Source organism: Orycteropus afer, unplaced genomic scaffold (assembly GCF_000298275.1).
Source record: "Orycteropus afer afer isolate SDZICR_OR568_19922 unplaced genomic scaffold, OryAfe1.0 scaffold00143, whole genome shotgun sequence".
In the NCBI taxonomy this organism is placed as follows: Eukaryota; Metazoa; Chordata; class Mammalia; order Tubulidentata; family Orycteropodidae; genus Orycteropus; species Orycteropus afer.
Genome location: NW_006921730.1, coordinates 4459384 through 4480351, shown reverse-complemented (window position 1 = coordinate 4480351; position 20968 = coordinate 4459384). Strand labels below are relative to the sequence as shown.

The 20968-nt window shown below is 37.1% G+C and overlaps 1 protein-coding gene across 1 annotated transcript in view; it reads right to left on the bottom strand.

Moving 5' to 3' along the window:
• Positions 1-20968, bottom strand: part of LOC103201149 (ABI family member 3 binding protein) — a 430073-nt gene that overhangs the window by 55656 nt on the left and 353449 nt on the right. Inside the window, 5 exon segments of the mRNA XM_042781643.1 lie at positions 5960-6046; positions 10103-10168; positions 15134-15208; positions 18234-18314; positions 20011-20070. Of these exon segments, the coding sequence (XP_042637577.1) occupies positions 5960-6046; positions 10103-10168; positions 15134-15208; positions 18234-18314; positions 20011-20070 (369 nt within the window).

Below are 20968 nucleotides of genomic sequence, written 5' to 3'. Positions count from 1 at the left end.
GCCAGTTGTGCAAGTATTGGGAAGAGTCTGTAAAAGGCAGCTTTGGGATTTAGGAAAGAGTGCTGAAAGAGGGGCAGGAGATTGAGCTCTAGTTTTGGCCCTGCTTCCATCTAGCTGTGGTTAGGCACATCTACAGCGCAGCAGTGTGTCAGAGTATGGAAATCAGTGAATTGTCTGTTGCCCTACAACAAAGCAGAGCAACTGAAAGCCAAAGGTAGCACAGAGGCAATAGGAAGAAAAGGAGGGAGTCAATAAGAGAGATGACGCAGAGAAAGTATCCTCAGGAATTGGCACCCAAGCAGCCAGTCTGGCCCGGACTGTGACCTGAATTCCTTTTCCCTCAGTCAGGATTAATCAATGGACTGTCCAAAGAACAGAGTTGGCTCTGGAAGCAACCAAAACTTTGAGCCTCAGGATGAGCCCCCAACTGCCATATGAGAACTCTCCAAAAATCTCTGGGTTTGCATAGTTCACCTCTCAGCAATTTATTGTCAAAACTGAACTTACAATTTGGGTATTTATAACCATAGTAACAAAAACTTTTCAAACAAACACATAAAACTAGGAATCAATTTTTAAATGTATGAGACTCCACGCTCTGTGATCAAAAGTAGGGTGACATTTACAGATGATTGGTCTCTGCACCCTGGTCCCCAGTTCTTAACAGCTGGCTAGAAAGTCAGAGGGGGAAGAGCCAACAGACTGAAAGATTTAGCCACAGACCAGAAAAACACATTCCTCAAGTTGGAGGAGTCTAGTCGTCAAACACACACTATGTGGGACAGTAAAGCATATGTGGTTTCCTCATTAGGATGTAGAGAAGGGAGTCTGGGGATTCAGGTATTTACCATATCTGTCAAATCACATGCACCAAGGTGGTTTCAAATTACACTTTGCCTGGAACATAATGGGCCCTCAGTAAATATAGGAATAAATGAAAGAATAGTTGTTCAGTTCAACAACTTCCTTCTTCAGGGAGAAAGCAGTTTGGTAAACTTCTTCCATAAAGGACCAGATAGTAAATATTTTCAGCTTTGTGGGTCATACTGTCTCTAGTACAGCTATTCAATATACCATTGTATTGGGAAAGCAAACTGTGTTTCCAATAAAACTTTATTTACAAAAACAGGCAGTAAATCAGATATTGTTTATGGAGCTACAGTTTGTTGACCCAGGTCTAGTACATGGCTTGTTGCATCTCTGTAGTCAAGTATCAAGGAGGTTCTGATAATACAGACTATATCAGCTAAGCTGAAACACATTGCTAGAAACCTTGAAAAAAGCAGAGTGCTAGAAAAATATTTCACTTAAAATCTTAACCTCTGCAGGCTATTTTCTAACTTTGAGGTAGAGAATATTTGTATATGTAGGTATGAAGTGCATGCAAAGCACAGAGAATATCTGTAATGATGTTATGAAATAAGAAATAAGAAACTTGGCTCACGATGATTCAAAAGATTCCCAAGGTTTACTGAATCATTGCAAGGTCCCTCCCTGCCTCCCTCCCTCACTGCCATCGAGTTGATTCCAACTCATAGTGACCCCCTGTGGGTTTCTGAGGTGGTAAATCTTTATGGAAGTAGATTGCCCAGTCTCTTTCTGTGGAGTGGCTGGCAGGTTTGAGCCACCAACTTTCTGGTTAGCGGTCGAATGGTCATGGCATAAATGCTTTGCACTTGATTCATCCACCGTATCATGGAAGAAAAGGCCTTGCAATCCACTTCCATTAAAATTACAGTCTGGAAAACTCTACAAAGCAATTCTGCTCTGTGTCCATGAGGTTGCCATGATTAGGAATCAACTTGATGGCAATTAACACCAACAATAGAATCATTGCAAGGCCTCAGTAATCAAGGGTTCATATTCTTGAGGCCACAGAACTTTTTCTTTCTTTTCAGTCTTCCAAGGGCATAACTTTAGATGTCCTAATACTAGGAAGCATATATCATATACATACATATATCCTAATCTGTTAGCAACTGACTTTTCTAATGTAAAATGTCTGGGCTGAAAAATTAAGTAAGAAAAATTATGGGAAAATGTAGATGAGAAAGATAATAAAGATAAATATTTCAGGCAAGATGTCAAAGTTAGATATGGAATCAACACAGAAATAGTCTCTTATTTAGACTGATTGACTGACTAACGTAGAATTCAGTGTTTCTGTTCTACTCCAAACTAGTTGTGAAGTACCTGGGAAAGTAACTTGAAAGTGGCCATCCACTTCCAAGTGGCACAACAATTTGTCTCTTTTCACATGGAGTGCTGGAGGAAAGAGGAGAGTTAGGAACAAGAGGAAGAAATGTGTGGCTAATTGCTTCCCTGAACAACTGCCTACTTTTCCTTGAGACCAGAAGCACCAGATGGTGGTCAGTTACTGTTACCGAATGTTTTGATCAAAGATTCTACAGAACCATCCTGATCAAAAGAGAGAAAAAGCAGAACATAATTTCAAATTCTCCTGGGATCCAAACTTTCTGGAGTTATGGAAGCTGGAAGAATCCCCCAAATTATTGTCCTTAGATAATCTTTAAACCTTAAACCAAAAATATCCCCGAAAGTCTAAAAACAAAACAATAGTTTAGCTTAACTAGTAAAAAATGTCTGGTTTGAGCATTGTGCTCTTTTCAGAACTACCTATATGGGATCAAATTGACAACAGCACCTTGAAAGACTATATAGGAGACTTAGGGGGCAGTCAATGGGGGAAGAATAATTTGGAAAAGGAGGATGAGAATAGTTGCACAACATGAAGAATGTAATCAATGTCACTGAATTGTTTACATGCAATGTCACAAAATGTGTATAGGACTGTTGAACAGAAAACCAAAATGCTCTATATACTTTCACTGAAACTACAATAAAAAAAATTAGTTGAAAAAGAGAATTCCCCAAAAATAAATAAAATAAAACTCTTAGAAGAAAAACAAAAAATGCTCACGTAAACAAAAAACAAAGTCTCTCTAGTTTCACAGCTCGTGGGAGTAAGTGAAGTTAAAGGTCCTTTTGTTCTTCTTTACCTTCATGTCACCATCTGGGGACAGTGCTAATGGAAATAATCAGGCTCCTTGCTGCACTGGATTGTCATTAAATTTTTCCTAATTTACTAGTAAAAAAAGAAATTGTTGAGCTGCTGTATGTTCTACCATGTAAATTCTCAAAAACAACAAAAAATAAAAGGAAGGTTGGGCAATCCTACTTCCGTAGTGATACTGCCTCAGAAACCCAAGGAGGGGTTGCTATGAGTCGGGTTTGACTCGACGGCACATAACAACAACAACAACAACATTTATTTTTAAAAGACTGGTGGGCTAAGAAGATATGGTGAAGACATACTACAATAGAGACTGTAAATGAGTGTCAATGAGATAGTGGAACTGAATCAGAGAAGAAAATATACTTACGGGAAAACTTGCATCTCTGTAGACAAATCACACCAGAAGTATAAACAATCAAAGTAAGGTGGATGCATTTAAGTTTATGATCTAGTAAGCAAAAATTAACTTTTTTTAAAACCAATTTGTTAAAACATTATTTCCGAGGCAAATCCTCTGATGGCTGCTAAATTTTCCTTTCTACATAAATAATCATGTTATTTGTGATTCCCAAGTTTTCTGTCTTTTATTTATTTTCTTGCCTTATTGCACAGGCTCAACTCTCTATTACCATATTAAATATAAGTGATGAGAATAGGAATCCTTTCAATGTTCTTGATCTTAGGAGAGAATCATTCTCTTTCACCATTAAGTTTGTGGCTGGCTCTAGGTTTTTCACAGATGACTTTATATATCAGGTTGAGGAATTTCCTTCTATTTCTAGTTTGTTGAGAGTTTTCATCATAAAGAGATTTTGTATTTTTTCTAAGATTTTTCCCCCTCTATTAGAAGAGCATATGAATTTTCTCCTTTATTCTGTTAATATGGAATTACACTAAAACAAAAAAAACAAAAACAAAAAAAACAAAAAAACACTGCCATCAAGTACATTCTGACTCATAGTGACCACCATTGGGTTTCCAAGGCAGTACATCTTTACAGAAGTAGATTGCTTCATCTTCCTTCTGCAGAGAAGCTGATGGGTTTGACTCACCAACCTTTTGGTCAGCAATCAAATGCCTTAGGCACTGCATCACTAGAGTGCCTTATGGAATTACACTGATTTGTGTAAATGTTGAGCCAATCTTCCATTACTGGGACAAATCCCACTTCATTGTGATGTATTATTATGGTAGAGATGAAGATGTGCCACTCAGAACTCCCTTAAACACTCTCTCAGCTGAGGCTGACCTGAAGGAGTTGATAGCTGGACTTCTTACACTCTGCAACTGGGCAGCAAGTCCTGCCTTGAAGGGGGTACCCAATGAGTAGACAGTAGAACACAGAATAGGTTCAATAAGTCTTGATTGGGGGTGAAATAAGGACAGGGGAGTGAATGAGCATAGTACTGTCTATCCCAGCTTACTAGCTCATTAAATTCAAGAAGCCCTAATATATCATTCTTCCATAGCTAAATTGGATGAGTTATTATTACAAAGATGACTTCATCTTCCCAGGAAGGTTATAGATATCAGTGTTCTATAGAAGTTGCATTGAGAAAATGTTTATATAATTGACAAGCTAAAATTTAATAGTGCTTCTATTTCCCCTAAAATGATTAGCATTTTTCTAGTGAGAATTGACGCTTAATTATCTGAAGGTTAATGGCTTTTAAGTTTGATCATAGCTACTTTTCTTGGTCTTTCATTTGCTTTGTTGATATCTAAACACTTTATGTTATTTTTACTCATAAAACTTCCAGGGAGTTACTTTGAATATTAAAAACATTTGTACCTATTTTCCTCTTCAAAGCATCTTAGAGAAAGTAGTTCTGTTTAGGGACAGATTGTTTGTGTGAATCCGAAAAACTATGCAATGCTTAATCCTACAGTTGAGAAGAATAAAAGGAGCAGCTGAGCACAAGTGGAAACTGAAATACTTTCTTGCTTTTCATGAGTCAGGAATTTATAGTATTGGCTTCATTATTTGGTTTGAAGAGAAGTGAATTCCTAGAACTTCAGGCACTGCAATAATCAAGTAAAACTATAAAAGCCACATTCTAAAGCAAATCAAAATTATTTTTAGACTAAATAACTTCAAGCATTATTCACATCTCTTTTTCATTAGAGAACATCATGGGTTGAAGAAAAAAAATATATATATAAAACAAATTATAATTTTCATGCTTTTTTCCCCCCCTACATCAGCAAGCACAGGGTTTATACTATTTAAAATATACTTCAAGGGAAAGGTATAATCCCATGCTAAAAGGATTCATAACTACCACTTGGTGAGTGTGGTGTTTACATTTTGACCAGACCAGTGGTCCTACTTATCTACTTATCTGTGTGATGCCTAATCCCACACATTTAACTGGATGATTTAATTAAGGTACATGATTTGGGAATGTTAGTAAGGCTGTAACTTGGGTGATTAATTACTAATATCTCTGATTAAATTTATTTGTTCTTGTTTAACCATCATATTGCAGATTGCTACCAAGTACAGTCCTTTGGGGGCAAAAAACTGTAATGGCCCTTGTGATGTTACAACTAAAAACCAATAATTAGTTTCAAGATCAAGCCTCTGTATGGTAAGTGTTTTGAGATTAGAGAAAACAGCTATTTGGATTATTTTTGTTCAATAATTTATATTCAATCAGGATTTTTGAAAAAATCAAGGTTGTATGTGGTAGTTAATATAGTAGACTGGGTTATGAAAAGTAAAAAATTCTTTTTTAATATATCCATAACCATTTGAAGTTTTTATATTGGCATGAGATACCATTTTAATTACAGTATACTTAGAACTTCCACAATTGCTGAAAAAGAAATAGAAGTATAACTTCAACAGAATTATAGAGACTAATTAATTACATTTATAGCTTTGATAGGACCAAAAGGAAATAAATTTGTGAACATTACCTGTTTTCACTCCATTCTTTTTCACTCCATTCTCTTTGGGTATTCCAATGGGTTTGGGTCTAGGTTTTGCAGTTGTCCTATTCATAACTATAATAAAATGGGAAATAAATAATTCAAATATTTTCTCATTAAAACTTTGCAGCCAAGGGACCAAAAAAAAAAAACTTCACAGAGAATGGCAAGTCATTTTCTGGGAATTAAAACAAAACAAAACAAAAAGATGGCTTACCAAAAAATATTGTTCAGAATATGGAAACCACAATTCTATAAAATTCACAGACTTGAATTTGGGAATAGAGACCTGAATTTGCACACTGAGTCAATACTGGGCTTCAATATTTAACTTGAAAAGATAATTGGCAAGGGAATTTATAATTCTAAGTGGGCAATATCTTGGTTCATTTATAACCATTAGATGCCCTCTAAGATGGAACTGAAGAAATATCAGGACTATATATGCTTAATGAGAAACCAAAACCTGAAGTGTATTTGTCAAGACTTTAATTCATAACTTGTAATGTGGTGGTCTTTTTGCAGGAATTTCTAGTTATTGATGCTACCACAGGATAATTATGGGGCAAGTCAATTTACTGAACAGAGAACTATGTTGAAACTATTTTAATTTATCTTCTACTCTGTAGAGAGCCACAGAAGTACCTAGAACTTTAAGAAGTCATGTGTTTTATCCTCCATTTAGAATATACTTTCAATAAAAACATAAAGTATATTTTGAGTGAGAGTGCCAAGTTCTGGAGACAGACTGGATTTGAATCTACTTTCTAGCTCCAACCTGTGCCTTAACTTCCTCAACTGAACCTCACTGGGCACATGACAGATAATCAATGTTAGCCATTTTTGTCATCATTTCATTATTTTTGGAAAAGTGTTTAATATAACACACTAAGTTTTCAACAGCTATCATGATACAAAAATCACATAGCAATATATTTGTTTATAAGAGATCTCTGTCTATAATTACCATCTGATTATTGCAAAAAAAAAAAAAAAAAAATGGGCTCTCCATAAAGTTTTTCTTGTTGTTATGTGCCATCGAGTTGGACTAGACTCATAGTGACCTGTCCTTGGGTTTCCAAGGCAGTATCACTACAGAAGTAGATTGCCCCATCTTCCTTCCAAGGAGTGGCTGGTGGGTTTGAACCACCAGCCTTCTGATTAGCAGTTAAGTGCTTTAAGCACTATGCTACCAGAACTCCTCTCCATAAAGCAAAGGATATAAAAAACAATTTATTCTTTCTTCTATGTATATAGACAGATGTTCACCAAGAACATGCTTTATAAGCCAGTTCTATCATTTAGAATTTTAAAAAGACTTCTTAGAATCACAGCAAAAAAAAAAAAAAAAAAAAAAAAGGACAGAAAAACAAACAAACAAACAGTCTTCAGTCCTCCTTGTATTTTAGTGTAGGAGCAATTTACATGAACCAAATCCACCCCTCCAAGTAAAGATTTCCTTAAACAACCTCCAGTGAAAGAGCTCCTACATTCTTTGTAGAATTTAAGTAAAGTTAAAATATTTCCCAATGTATAATTATTTATTTTTGCTGTTTACAACCTGTATAATGTGTTTTACCTGTGTGAGAATCAAATAAAAATATTTTCTCAGAGCAAGAGCCTTTTTATATTGCAAGAGACTGTCTTTTCTTAAAAGATAAATAATAATTGATAATAAGAAGTATGTTGTATGTTGAGCTAATAATCTGAGAAACTGGACTATATGAAGGACATGGCATCAGGATTAGAGGAAGATTCATTAACAACCTGCAATATGCAGATGGCATAACTTTGCTGGCTGAAAACGAAGAGGACTTGAAGAACTTACTGAGGAAGATCAAAGACTACAGGTATCAGTATGGATTACACCTCAAAATAAAGAAAACAAAAAATCCTCACAACTGGACCAATAAGCAACATCATGATAATACAGAAAAAATTGGAATTTTCAAAAATTTCATTTTACTTGGATCCACAATCAATAAACAAAAGATACACTGCATTGGACTAATCTGCCAAAAAAGACCTCTTTAAAGTACTCAAAATCAGGGTTTGCTTAAGAACGGGAACTCACTTTGTAGGTTACTGGGGTGGGGAGGGAAGGGGAGGGATTAATTTCAGGCTAGTTGGGGTCCACATGTTGATGTGGGTAAGGGGAGGGATGTATAGAAGGAGTCTGAAACCACCATGATAACATTAGGAAAAGGGAGGACACTGAATTGTGCTCATAAGAGATAGACGACAGATGTTAATACCAACCAGTATATCCATAATACTACATTACCATTAACATCAAACACCAGGCTACAGATAAACACATAAACATCTGAGAAGATTAGACAGGGGTCAGTGAATAGGAGTATACTCTAGACAAAGAATAGATTCAGCAGAGGCTAATCTTGCACGGATACCAGTGATACAAAATACCTGCGATCCTTACAGAAACAACAGAAGACAGACATAGAGTAATCCTTCACAGACAGCCAGACACTGTGGCAGAGAGATTCAACAGATCTACTGACTCAGGACCATAGTATCGGGGGACACCAGACTCAATTGGTACAACAAAATACATAAAAGTCTTGTTCCACATCCTACAGTGGTGAGTAGTGACTGTGGTCTTAAAAGCTTTCAAGCAGCCATCTAAGATGCAGCTAATGATTTCCTATCATTGGAAGCAAAGAAGAGTGCAAAAAAAAAAAAAAAAAAAAAAAAAAAACAAAGGCATTTGGAAGCAATCAGCCCTAGGACACGATGGAGACCAGAACTAGATGGTGCCTGGCTAGCAATGTCAACCACTCAGGAAAGGATCAAATCTGGAGATCCTGGATAGAGTGAGAGGAAAAAAGTGCAACAAAATCCAAAAACTCAAAAATGACCAGAATTACTGGTCAGATGGAGTCTGGTGAGACCCCCAATACTATGGCCCTGGGATACATCCTGGGCCTGCAATAAAACTCATTCCCAGGGGCTGGCTCTCACCCCAATAGTAAACAAGATGTACAGGCAGACCACTCAAACCAGAGTGATGCACCCATATACTCTATTGAAATGAATCCCTTGAAGCAATCAACCATGGGGCACCAGAGGGGCAACATTCCCACTGAGGAAATGCAGGACACACAGGAGTCATAACTATGAGGTGCATGTGTGTGTGGGGGTACTGGGCAGGGAGGGGAGGAGACTGGGTTAGGGTTGGGGATGGTAAATGGGGAGTGAAACTAAACGTACATGTAACATTGAATGTAAAACAAACTGGGATCTGTAAACTTGCACCTAAAGCACAATATAAATAAATAAATAAAGTACTCAAAAGCAAAGATGTCACTTTGAGGGCTAAAGTGTACTTAACCCAAATCATGGTATTTTCAATTGCTTCCTATGCATATGGAATCTGGACAATGAATAAGGAACACCAAAAAAGAATTGATGTTTTTGAATTATGGTGTTGGCAAAGAATGTTAAATATACCACAAATTGCCAGAAAAATGAACAAATCTGTCTCCCAAGTACAGCCAGAATCCTCCTTAGAAGGGAGGATGGTGAGACTTTGTCTCATGTACCTTGGACCTGTTATCAGGAGAGGTCAGTTCCTGGAGAAAGATATCATGCTTGGTAAAGTAGAAGGTCAACATAAAAAAGGAAGACTCAATGAGATGTGGCTCAACAATGGGCTCAGACAGAGTGGTGATTGTGAGGACGGCACAGGGCTGGGCAGTGTTTGGTTCCGCTGTACATGGGGTCACTATGAGACAGCATCTAACAACAGGAAGTATCATGTCACAGCTAATTCTACGCTATCATTAGAATTGTCATGGAAAATTGAAATTACACATGTGTGCATGACTTACACATAAACACTATTTAAAAAATACTTTTAAATCCCCAATTTCCTTTGATAAAGTTCCATAGAGGTTTCTGAATCTGACGATCTTGAAAAATTACCATAAAATCCTATCACTTCCCTGGATTCATTAGTGTCTCTATAGTCCTCAGAATTTCTGTATGGCTTTTATTACAATTAGGATACATATTCTCCTTTGCTGCATTTTGAATACATGCTGTTTGAATGCATGTTATAACTTCCCTAGACTTGCTGGTTACTTATGTTGAGAAAATGAAACAACTTACCAGGTTTGAAATGTGATTTGTCAGTTGTTCTGGGCCTCACAGGAGTAGTGTACAATCTGTGTGGTGCTGAAACAGAGGAAATACTTCATATTTAGTAATTGAGATGCCAAAACTCACCAAATGAAGACTTGAACATTCTGGGGTCCAACAGCTCATATACTGTGCATCGAAATAGAAGGAAAGCTCTGATACTTTCAATTTTGCTTTATAACACTCTGCTAAAGGAAAATAAAATGAGTGAAAATATTCATGACTGGAAATAAAAATGCACATAGGCAGACTGAGATAGGCAATTTGTAATATGTGTTAAAGATTAACCAGCATTTAGTCCATGTTTTTCAAGGGCATTAATTTTTCCAGATGGTGGCTTAACATGGTAAACATATATCCATCTATCCAGTGGTGTAGTACCTAAGGCATATGACTGCTAACCAGAAGGTTGGCTATTCAAATCCATCAGACACTCTGCAGAAGGAAGACTGGGAAATCTACTTCCATAAAGATTTACTGCCTGGGAAATCCAAAAGGCGTCTCTATGAGTCAGAATCAACTCAATGGCAGTGAGTTTGGTTTGGTTTCTCCACTCACCCACCCCAACATCCATCTATCCATCCATCCATTCATCTACATCTGTCAATTAAGAGACACTGTGGAACAATATTTGGCCAAATAAAACAAGCAACCTCAAAGGCAAAAAGAGAAATAATTTTAGGTAGGCAAAATGAAAAGAGTAGAAAGATATGGTCTCAATAAAATTATCTCTGCTCATAAACTTTGAAATGAATAAACACACTTAATCAGTGCTGTAAAGCTTTAGGAATGATAGAAAATGACATCAGGTGCCCTGTCATCAAGGGAAGGCAAGCATGGAGCAAGAACCCTAGACAAGCTCTGAGATCATCACTCTACTGTGTTACTTTCTGCTCTGTTATCCGGGGCCTGTCAATGACTGGCACCATGAATGCCAATGAAGACTCCCAATGAAGACTTGTTGAATGAATAAGTAAATGAATGGTCATTGTAAACATGCAAATTCTTGAGAAACTGCTGAGATATTTTTGCTTCTAGTTTTAAAGCATGCAATCATCCTGAAATCTATCCATCCCATCTCTGCTCTTCTCTGCCTCCCTCAACACATCACATTGCCTCCTGCCACTAACTTTCTTCGTAATGCATTAACTGGTAAAATGTATTTTCTTACGAATGATGTAAGTAGATTACTTTATTTCAATGGTTTTCTTCAGACACTTGAGTGGTTATTTGTATAACCATAAATCAGCAACACCCGTGCCTACCAAGTTAAAAAAACTACACCTGTAAAATAGGTCATAATGTAGCTCATTTATAAGCTCCCCATGTAAAGACTGTGATGTGCAGAAAACTTCTGGCCAAAAACAGCAGACTTATACTGACATTTTCTGTAGGGTTAGATGCCACTTACAAAATACAATAACCAGAGTGGACTGGTTATAACTGATGTTATAAAAAAATTAATTCTCATAGACTTAAAAATTCATGACGAGAATGTGCAAATGTTTTCCTGGAGGGTGATAGGGGTCTCTGTCAATTTAATCTATTCCAGATTCTCATTTAAATTCCTTTCAATGTTAGATTGCTTTTAGTTTAAAACAAAACAAAACAAAACAAAACAACAAGGATCATGGTTCTTATTAGGTTTTTCCTATTCACATGGATTTTTAAACTTTGTACAAAAAAAGAGGTTTTTGAAACAACAAAATAAAACAAATCAGTTTCTTAAAAAGAAAAACTCTGAGAAAAGCACAGAAATAAACAGCATTACATTAAAGACTTCAAAGGCACAGGATCAAAGTTCTTGCTTTAGATTTTTCCACAGAATTTACTATAATCTAGAATAAACACTTTATAAAAGAGCTGAAGCATAATTTATATTTAAGCTCTTAGTTACTCATACAGCTCATCACCACCAAACATATGCTCTTGAGAAAACTGCCCTAGGGTTTCAGTTTTAAAATTAAATAATAAAAAAGATGGAGCTTAGTGACAATATAATTAAGTAAATATTATCACTACATAGTTTTTGGTGGGGAGCTCTGGTAGCATAGTGGCTAAAGCACTTGACTGGTAACGAGAAGCCTGGCGGTTCAAACCCACCAGCCACTCCTCGGAAGGAAGGTTGGGCAATCCTACTTCCGTAGTGATACTGCCTCGGAAACCCAAGGAGGGGTCGCTATGAGTCGGGGCCGACTCAACGGCACATAACAACAACAACAAGTTTTTGGTGACAAGTAAATTATTCATTTTATTTATTATTCAAATTATTCATTTTATGAATAATTAAAAAAGATGAATTCATATTTAAATATCTATAAAAAAATCCATTTTTAAAAATACTATGTGAAGACAACATCAAAAAAAAAAAAAAAAACAACCCACAAACAACACAGGCATTACAGGAGGAACATCCTGAAAGACCTGCACATTTTGCTTACTGTACGAAAAGGGAAAAGGGAAGGAGGACAGAGCTCTCCTGTGTGGATTAGGGGCCAGAGAGCTGAAAGTAATAATCAATACATCCTTGAATGCCTCTGGCTAAATGGATTTCTCTTATGAGTTGAGATCAGAAGTCAAGCAAGAGGAGCTTGAACACTTCAGCGTTTCAGTTGTAGTGCCTTGCAGGGAGATTGTCTTGGAAGAAACAAGAGCAAGGGTGCCACTGAGAAAAGATGTTGGAAATTCTACTTACAGGCTCAAAATGTGATCAGTAATCTAGGTACAAAATTTTCTTGGAGCGTTTGGGCCTCATAGCTGAGGACCTAAGAGAACAAAAAGCCCCATGGATGGTTGTACATACATGGAGTAAGTACACGAAGATTGAGAGGACTGTGGTAGACTGGCTTGTGCTTACAATGACTGATATTAAAGCAACAAAACAAACAGTGCATTGACTCCCTCTCCTCAGTGCTTAAACACACTTGATGAGGGTTGGGCTGGAGAGTAGACCAAGTGACACAGAATGCCTTTCTCAACGTTGACCCTCTGCTCCCAAGTCGGTATATGGGAATGGACCAAATTGTAGATGATCCTAGCATCCCTTAAAATGCATTATTTCCCAGGATGTCCTTTGCCATCTCATACAGATAGATTTAAAGATCTGAATATTCTGGCAAGAAAAACAAAACAAAACAGAAAAAAACACCTATCACCACTGACTCAATTCTAACTTATAGCGACCTTATAGGACGGAGTAGAACTGCCCCAAAGGATTTCCAATATTGTAACCTATACAGAAGCAGGCTGACACATCTTTTAACCACTGCACCACAAGGGCTCTAAGATTTTGGCACAAGCCCAGAGAAGTATGAATCCTAGGGTAACACAATTTAGGCTCAGCTTAAGCTAAGGATCCTTAGCATATAAGAAGAAAATAAAGTAAAATACATTATAGTAAGTCCTCAGATTACAAACATCAGTCTATGGACAATTTGTACTTGCCCTTAAATGTTAAGGAACTCTAGTGGTGTAGTGCCTAATGCATTTGACTGCTAACCAGAAGGCTGGCGGTTCAAACCCACCAGCCACTCCTTGAAAGGAAGACCGGGTTGGGAAATCTACTTCCATAGAGATAGCTAACTCAACTAACTCTAACTCCCTGCTGTTGAGTCGATCCAACTCATAGCCACCCCTCCTTGGGTTTCGGAGGCTGTATCACTACAGAAGTAGATTGCCTAATCTTCCTTCTGAGGAGTGGCTGGTAGGTTTGAATCACCAGGCTTCTGGTTAGCAGTCAAATGCCTTAGGCACTACACCACTAGAGATACTGCCTTGGAAACCCAAGGAGGGGTTGCTATGAATCCACTGCAGGGCAGTGAGTTTTTTTTCTTTCTTCCTCTTAAATGTTATGTAAATTTTTCCTCATTTTGAAACAATTGAACAAACTCCTACTCACAACAAATTCTTAACCACAATCACTTTAACTTGCTGCATGTGCAGCCCTTAAATCATGGAAATGGCTTTGAGCCTTTTCTTGCACTGAAACCAAAAAAACCAAACTCACTGCCATAGAATTGATTCTGACTCATAACAACCCCCATCGGATTTCCAAGGCTGTAAGTATTTACAGGAGTAGATTGCTCCATCTTCCTACTGCAGAGCAGTGGGTGGGTTTGAACCGCCAACCTTCTGGTTCTCTTTGTATAATGCAGCAAAAAGAATAGTTCTCCACGGACACTTGGATGGATATTATGAATGTTTTAACCCATGTTTGATAGAAAAACATAAAAAGGAAAAACTTCTGAGAGCACAAAGATGAGATATGGCTACATGTGGGTAAGTTCACATTCCAAAAATTAGGGAACCCTAAAGTAGAAATGAAAGTAGGAAGTCCCAGAGAAAACCTCCCACTTCAAATATTAAGGGATCAAAAACAAACAAAATCAGTTTTCTTAATAGTTTCTTTTCTTGGCCCCAATAACCAGAGTGAACTCAGAGTCATGGTGACCTCATACGTGTCAGAGTAAAATTGTGCTGTCCAGGGTTTTCAATGGCTAATTTTTTGAAAGCAGATCTTTAAGCCTTTCTTCCAAGGCACCTCTGGGTGGGTTTGAACTCTGACCTTTTGGTCAGCAGCCTAGCACATTAACCATTTGCTGCACCCAGGAACTCCAAGACCACAATATCAATGTGTTCTGTCCAGTAGAGAGAGGTGATAGGACAGAGGAAACAAGGGAAGGAGAAAAAGGAGAGGGAGAGGAGGAGGATGGGAAGAAGAAGAAGAACAATAATGAAAATCTCATTTATCAGATGTTAAATGAATGAGGCAGATGAAAGTCAAGCAAGAAAAGAAATGGGAGCTTTCATTTTTGGTTATCAGTATTCAGCAGTCAACAATACATTCAACAGCAAAGTTCTAACACTGATGTGCTGCACTTAGGAAATTAAAAAAGTCAGCTCATTGGTTAGGCAGAAATTATGTGCTGAAAAGAAAATTTCTTTCCAGATTAAAAACAAATAAGGAAAAGTTACTGTTCAGAGGTAGGGAAGTAGTATTACCCTGAGTTGTCTTTGCTGATTCAGTTGTTCGTGGAATCTTAGTTGTGAAGTGCTCTTGGGTGGATTGGTCTGTTTCTGTTGGGGAAAACACAGCAAGATGGTTTGTTTTAACATAGTTATCTTTACAAACATGCCAAAAAATCATATTCATATGCAGTGCTAAAAGGATAAAATGCTTTTAAATATGTGAAATATTATGACTTTTAATTATATATCTATTATATTTGCTGTCTTCTTACACTATCATCTTAATTATTATTATAAGGATCTCATTGTCTCATGCAGAACTGTATAGAGATCAAGAGGCAGTTGTTCAAACAGAAGGAAAGGGATACTGCATGGTTTAAAATTAGGGATGGGATGTGTCAGGGTTATATCCTTTCACCATACTTATTCAGTCTATATGCTGAGCAAATAATCTGAGAAGCTGGACTATATGAAGAAGAACACGACATCAGGATTGGAGGAACAGTCATTAACAACCTGCGATATGCAGATGACACAACCTTGCTTGCTGAAAGTGAAGAGGACTAGAAACACTTACTGATGAAGATCAGGTATTACAGCCTTCAGCATGGATTATACCTCAACATAAAGAAAATAAAAATCCTCACAAGTGGACCAATAAGCAGCATCATGATAAATGGGGAAAAGATTGAAGTTGTCAATGATTTCATTTTACTTGGATCCATAATCAAAATCCCTGGAAGCAGCAGTCAAGAAATCAAACATCCTTAGCAGGGAGGATGGTGAGACTTCATTCATCTCATGTACTTTGGACATGTTATCAGGAGGGATCAGTCCCTGCAGAAGGACATCATGCTTGGTAACTTAGAGGGTCCGTCATAAAGGATAAGACCCTCAACAAAATTGATTGGCCCAGTGGCTACAACGATGGACTCAAACATAGGAACAACTTTGAGGATGGTGCAGGACTGGGCATTGTTTCGTTCTGTTGTACATAGGGTGACTTGATAGCACCTAACAACAACAAATAGGATCTTCTAATATCTTTTGTGCTATTCCTATACAAATGCCTCTAAACTGTCTTTATATATTATCTTAATTTCTCTTCCCTAGTCCAAAAATTTCACAGATAATTTAGATGAGTTAGAAGGAAACATCATATGAAAAGAGGTATATTTACACCACACCAAAACCAAAAAAAACAAACCTACTGCCATCGAGTCGATTCCGACTCATAGCTACACCTATTGGGTTTCCCGGGTAGTAAATCTTTATTGAAGTAGATTACCCAGCCTTCCTTCTGAGGAGTGGCTGGTGGGTTTGAATCTGAAGCCTTCTGGTTAGCAGTCAGTGCCTTAGGCACTATTCCACCAGAGCTCCTTTATACCACACAAGAATAAATATTCTTCTATTTTCCTCATGTGAAAATCTATGTTTATATTGTTGACATAAGGAGATGTTTCCCCTGACCAAAAAAAAAAAAAAAAAGGGTAGGCTAATACTTCCATCTCTATATTATCCTGCAATCATTACATCATACAGATATAGAAAATTGCATCATTCACTTTGCCACACACTGGATGCAAGTACTTGGTGCAACTAATACACTGAAATAGTTTTCTGCCCTGCTTTTATTCTCTTGATTCTGCTCACAAGAGAGTTACTTGTGACAGTTGACAGGTGATGATTCTTGCTTCTATAAATCAAGAGATATTTAAAAAACAGAGTGGAAGTTAGATACGTATTATATATAGTTTCTTGAAAAGTACTTTTAACCACCCATTTTTTACTTTTTTAAGTACATGGGTGGTATTGACTTTGCAGGTCTAGGCTAGACTAGAGGAACATTAACTACTCATTAATTAAGGTGAGTTTGCACACTCAATTTTTTTCTCTAGAAAAGCATTTCGTCTTAAAATGTGATCAATAACATCATTTCAGTAGACACATGCAAAGGATGACTTTATTGGAAAAGGAATGAAAGGAGAAAAGTATGGGTCCTGATTTAAACATAGCCATGTGGGATATAGCATAGACAGGGCAGAGGAGCCAACAAATACAAGCCTGGAACCTTTGTTTTCCAGTGCATTTTCAGCCAAGAGTCAGGCAAACTGAGGTTTTCCACACAGTGAATATGTTCCTGCCAAACTCCTCACAAGCATGACAAGCTCATCCAACCCTTCTTCCAGACTCATTCATCCTTGTTTCTCCAGACAACCCACAAGCTCATCACATGAGTCTAGCTGCTATTGTCTGTGCTGGTCCCAACCCTCTTTTCTATTCTGCGCCTTTAATCTGAAAGACCTTTCATATCTTTGTCTCACTCTAACTTAAAGACCTAGGGCAAATGTCACCTCCACTGTGAAGACTTCCTTGATGCCCCATGTAGTTTGCTTGCTCAGCATATGGCTCTTTTCTTTATCACACTCACTGCCTTGTATAATGTGGGTTGATCTTAGACACTGTGATAACAGTATGTGACTTCCAATCCTGACTCTGATCTTGGCCCAATTTTTAAATGTCTTTATACTGCAGTTTCCCAATCTGTAAAATGGGGCAAGTAAAAGAGCCTATCTCATAGAAATGTTATGTGGCTTAAACAAAAAATACATGTAGGACATTGGCTGAGACAGAGGGAGGCATGATTGCCACTGACTCTTGTCACCATAGTGAGCTGTTCAGGATAAAGGCCTCACCTTTAACAATTTTTTTTTTTTTTTTTTCCTAAATTCCCATTGCTTAACATGATGCTTAGGGCTCAGTAAGTATTAGATAGCTGATCCCCGCCCCCCCCCATGCAGTTATAACCGCAAATGCAATTCAAAAGCAATAGAAAACACAGCATTTATGTACTTTAGGAAAATTTTCCTTTTAGGTTACTTAGGATTTTGTCAATCTACTTTAAAACATTCTCATCTTATACTGAAAAACAGCATGAATCTTAGAACAAATATACAGATAATGCAAAAGAATCAAGTAATATGCATATTTCTTATAATGAGAAAAAGAGACTCTCTCTTGTTTGGAAACAACTCTTGAACACAATGTACATATATATGGCTGTTTTAAGGGCAATCATTAATAGGTCCCTAAAAGTCCCACATTGGACTGAAATAACAAAACAAAAATTTACCCTGAGTGGTTTGTAGTTCCTCTTGACTGGGACTAGGTGAAATTATAGGTATAAAAGGGATTCCCCGTGTCTCTAAAGGAGCTGCAAAAGAAAAGTGCCAAGGTTGTAAATTGTTACATTCAAAAGCCAGCACCAGGCCAGATCAGTATTTCACAAGATACCTCCATTTGAAATAGAAAACAAAACAAAACAACATGAAATGAGTCATGGAGAAGAGAGCGTGCACAGAAATGATAGGACAATGACTATGGGAATGTCAGGATAATGGTTCTCAACTTTTTTCCTACCAGTATACATAATAAATGGCATGCTATTGTTGACACACTCTGTGAGGATACGCTGTCAAGATGTAGTGTGAGTTACACACATTCCTGGTGTGTTAACTTCAGAATTTGCTCATCTCTCCCACCTAGGACAGCATACTGGAGTGCAAAATGAGTGAGAATAACATCAGTGTGGGTTAATCTTGAGTCTGCTCAAGTTTATTTTTAAATATAAATTATTGGCAGATTTGAGTATTTTAACCAAGATTAATAATGAACTACTTGTAGCATCTTTAAGGCATTTGACTGTTAACCAGAAGGTTGGTGATTCAAAGCCACCAGCCACTCTGTGGAAGGAAGACTGGGCAATCTACTTCCATAAAAATTTACCACCTCAGAAACCCAAAGATACTGACTCTGTTATGAGTCAGAATCAACTCAATGGCAGTTTTTCTTTCTTTCTTTTTTTTTTTTTTTGTGGTTAACATGAGAGTACGGGAACCATTGAAGTGGCAGAAAATGTTAACTAGATGGGCATGAATCAGGTGGAATCAGTTTGAACATGTTACTAAAATGAGGTAGGTGAGGATAGATTCAGTGATGAGCTATGTCAAGCTGGTCTTCAGAGCAAAGCCTTTATAACTGTGAACCATTGCTTTTCTACTTTGGAAAGATTAATAATAATAATGACTCAGTGCCAACTCTTTAGGAACAAGTAAGAAAGAGAAAAGATGCTAAATAAGAATGAAATGATGAGATGGATTGAGACGAGATGATGTTTCAACATGATCATTGAGAAAGACTTACAATCTGGATTGTTGCAAAGGGAACAAAAAATTAGATGTGGTTAATATGGGAAAATCATTACCTATTGTTGTCTTTGGTTGATCAATTCTAAAAGTAACAGGTTGCAGAACTATGCCAAAAGCAAACCAAAGAAAGACATTTATGAGAATTACTACTTGGTGAGGTTAAAATAGTTTCTGTACTTTTAGAAGTATCTATTTGAACATTTATGCACTCTCTGACAACCACTATAGATGTGAGAAAATTCTATATGTCAGATAACAATTTAGTTTAGCTGAAACTTTTAAATTCTCATTCACTGTCACTCTGAGGACAATTTTTGAGTAGTATCCAAACTTTGTACTTAAAAGTATACCCACAACTGTAATGACAGGTGACTGGCTACATACACTTTTTTTTTTTCTTTAAAGGTGAAAATGGTTAGCTTAGTTAATAATTATTTCTTATAATTACAGCATAATCTTTCATCTGACAAACATACTTCCAGGGAAAATGAACAAATTATGTACTACTCCCCACATATTAATCAGAAAAAAAAATATTTCAACCAGATTTTATGATTAAACCCCACCAAAGAAATATACATTATATATCCATAATTTTCTCCTAACCTCTTCTGCATTACAACCATTAAAAAATATATTTATCTCAAGATTATTTTTTAAAACCTACACTTCTTAGCTGGGAGAATAAAATAATTCATTTACCAGGTTCACTCTGAGAGACCTCAGGATCTTGTTTATGGGGAAGAAGCACATCTTTTGGAACTGAAAGAAAAAGCTCAGATTATAAAACACTGTGTACTCTCAATGTCACATTGGGAGTGTAACGTAAGGCACAGATGTAAAATCCCAGAAAGCATGAATGAAGCAAAAGTATTTTCATGATTGTTAAACAGTAAAATTGAGAAGACTGTTCTTTTCAAAATGGAAACACGGCACAGAGAAGGTTCTAGTGGCAATAAAACAGAAACAACATTGCTCACAGTTCATTCTGAAGCCTCCTTGAGGGGTCAAAGGTGGTGGTAGTGGAAAAAGCCAATGTAATTAAACACAAAAAAGAAGGTCTCTCTCAAGTCATTTTCAAAATAGAAAGTCAGTTTTAAGAGGTTAGCTGCTATGCTCAAATGCCATTGATAGCAACGTAAAATAGATGGAGTGCATAAATGGCCTGTAACTTGAGGAAAAGATATTTTTGAAAAATATTGAGTATATAAGCAAAGATCTTGAATATCTAAGAGAAGGACTGAATTTCATTCTAAAAAAGGCACTAATAGTTATTGTGGGGAAAAATAAAGCAAAAGGAAACCCATTGCCATTGAATCAATTCCTACTCATAGCAATCTTATAAGAGAGAGTAGAATTGCCCCATAGAGTTTCCAAGGCTGTAATCATTAGGAAAGCAGACTGCCACCTCTTTCTCCCACAGAACAGCTGGTGCATTTGAACCACCAACCTTTCAGTTAGCAGCTGAGCTGTTACCCACTGTGCTACCAGGACTTCTTGACCAGGAGATACCACATGTAAATTTTATGAGAGTGCTTCCTACATAGTAACTGCTAAATAAATGCTGTTGTTGTTGTTGTTGTTATGTGCCGTCAAGTCAGACCCGACTCATAGCGACCCCTCCTTGGGTTTCCGAGGCAGTATCACTACGGAAGTAGAT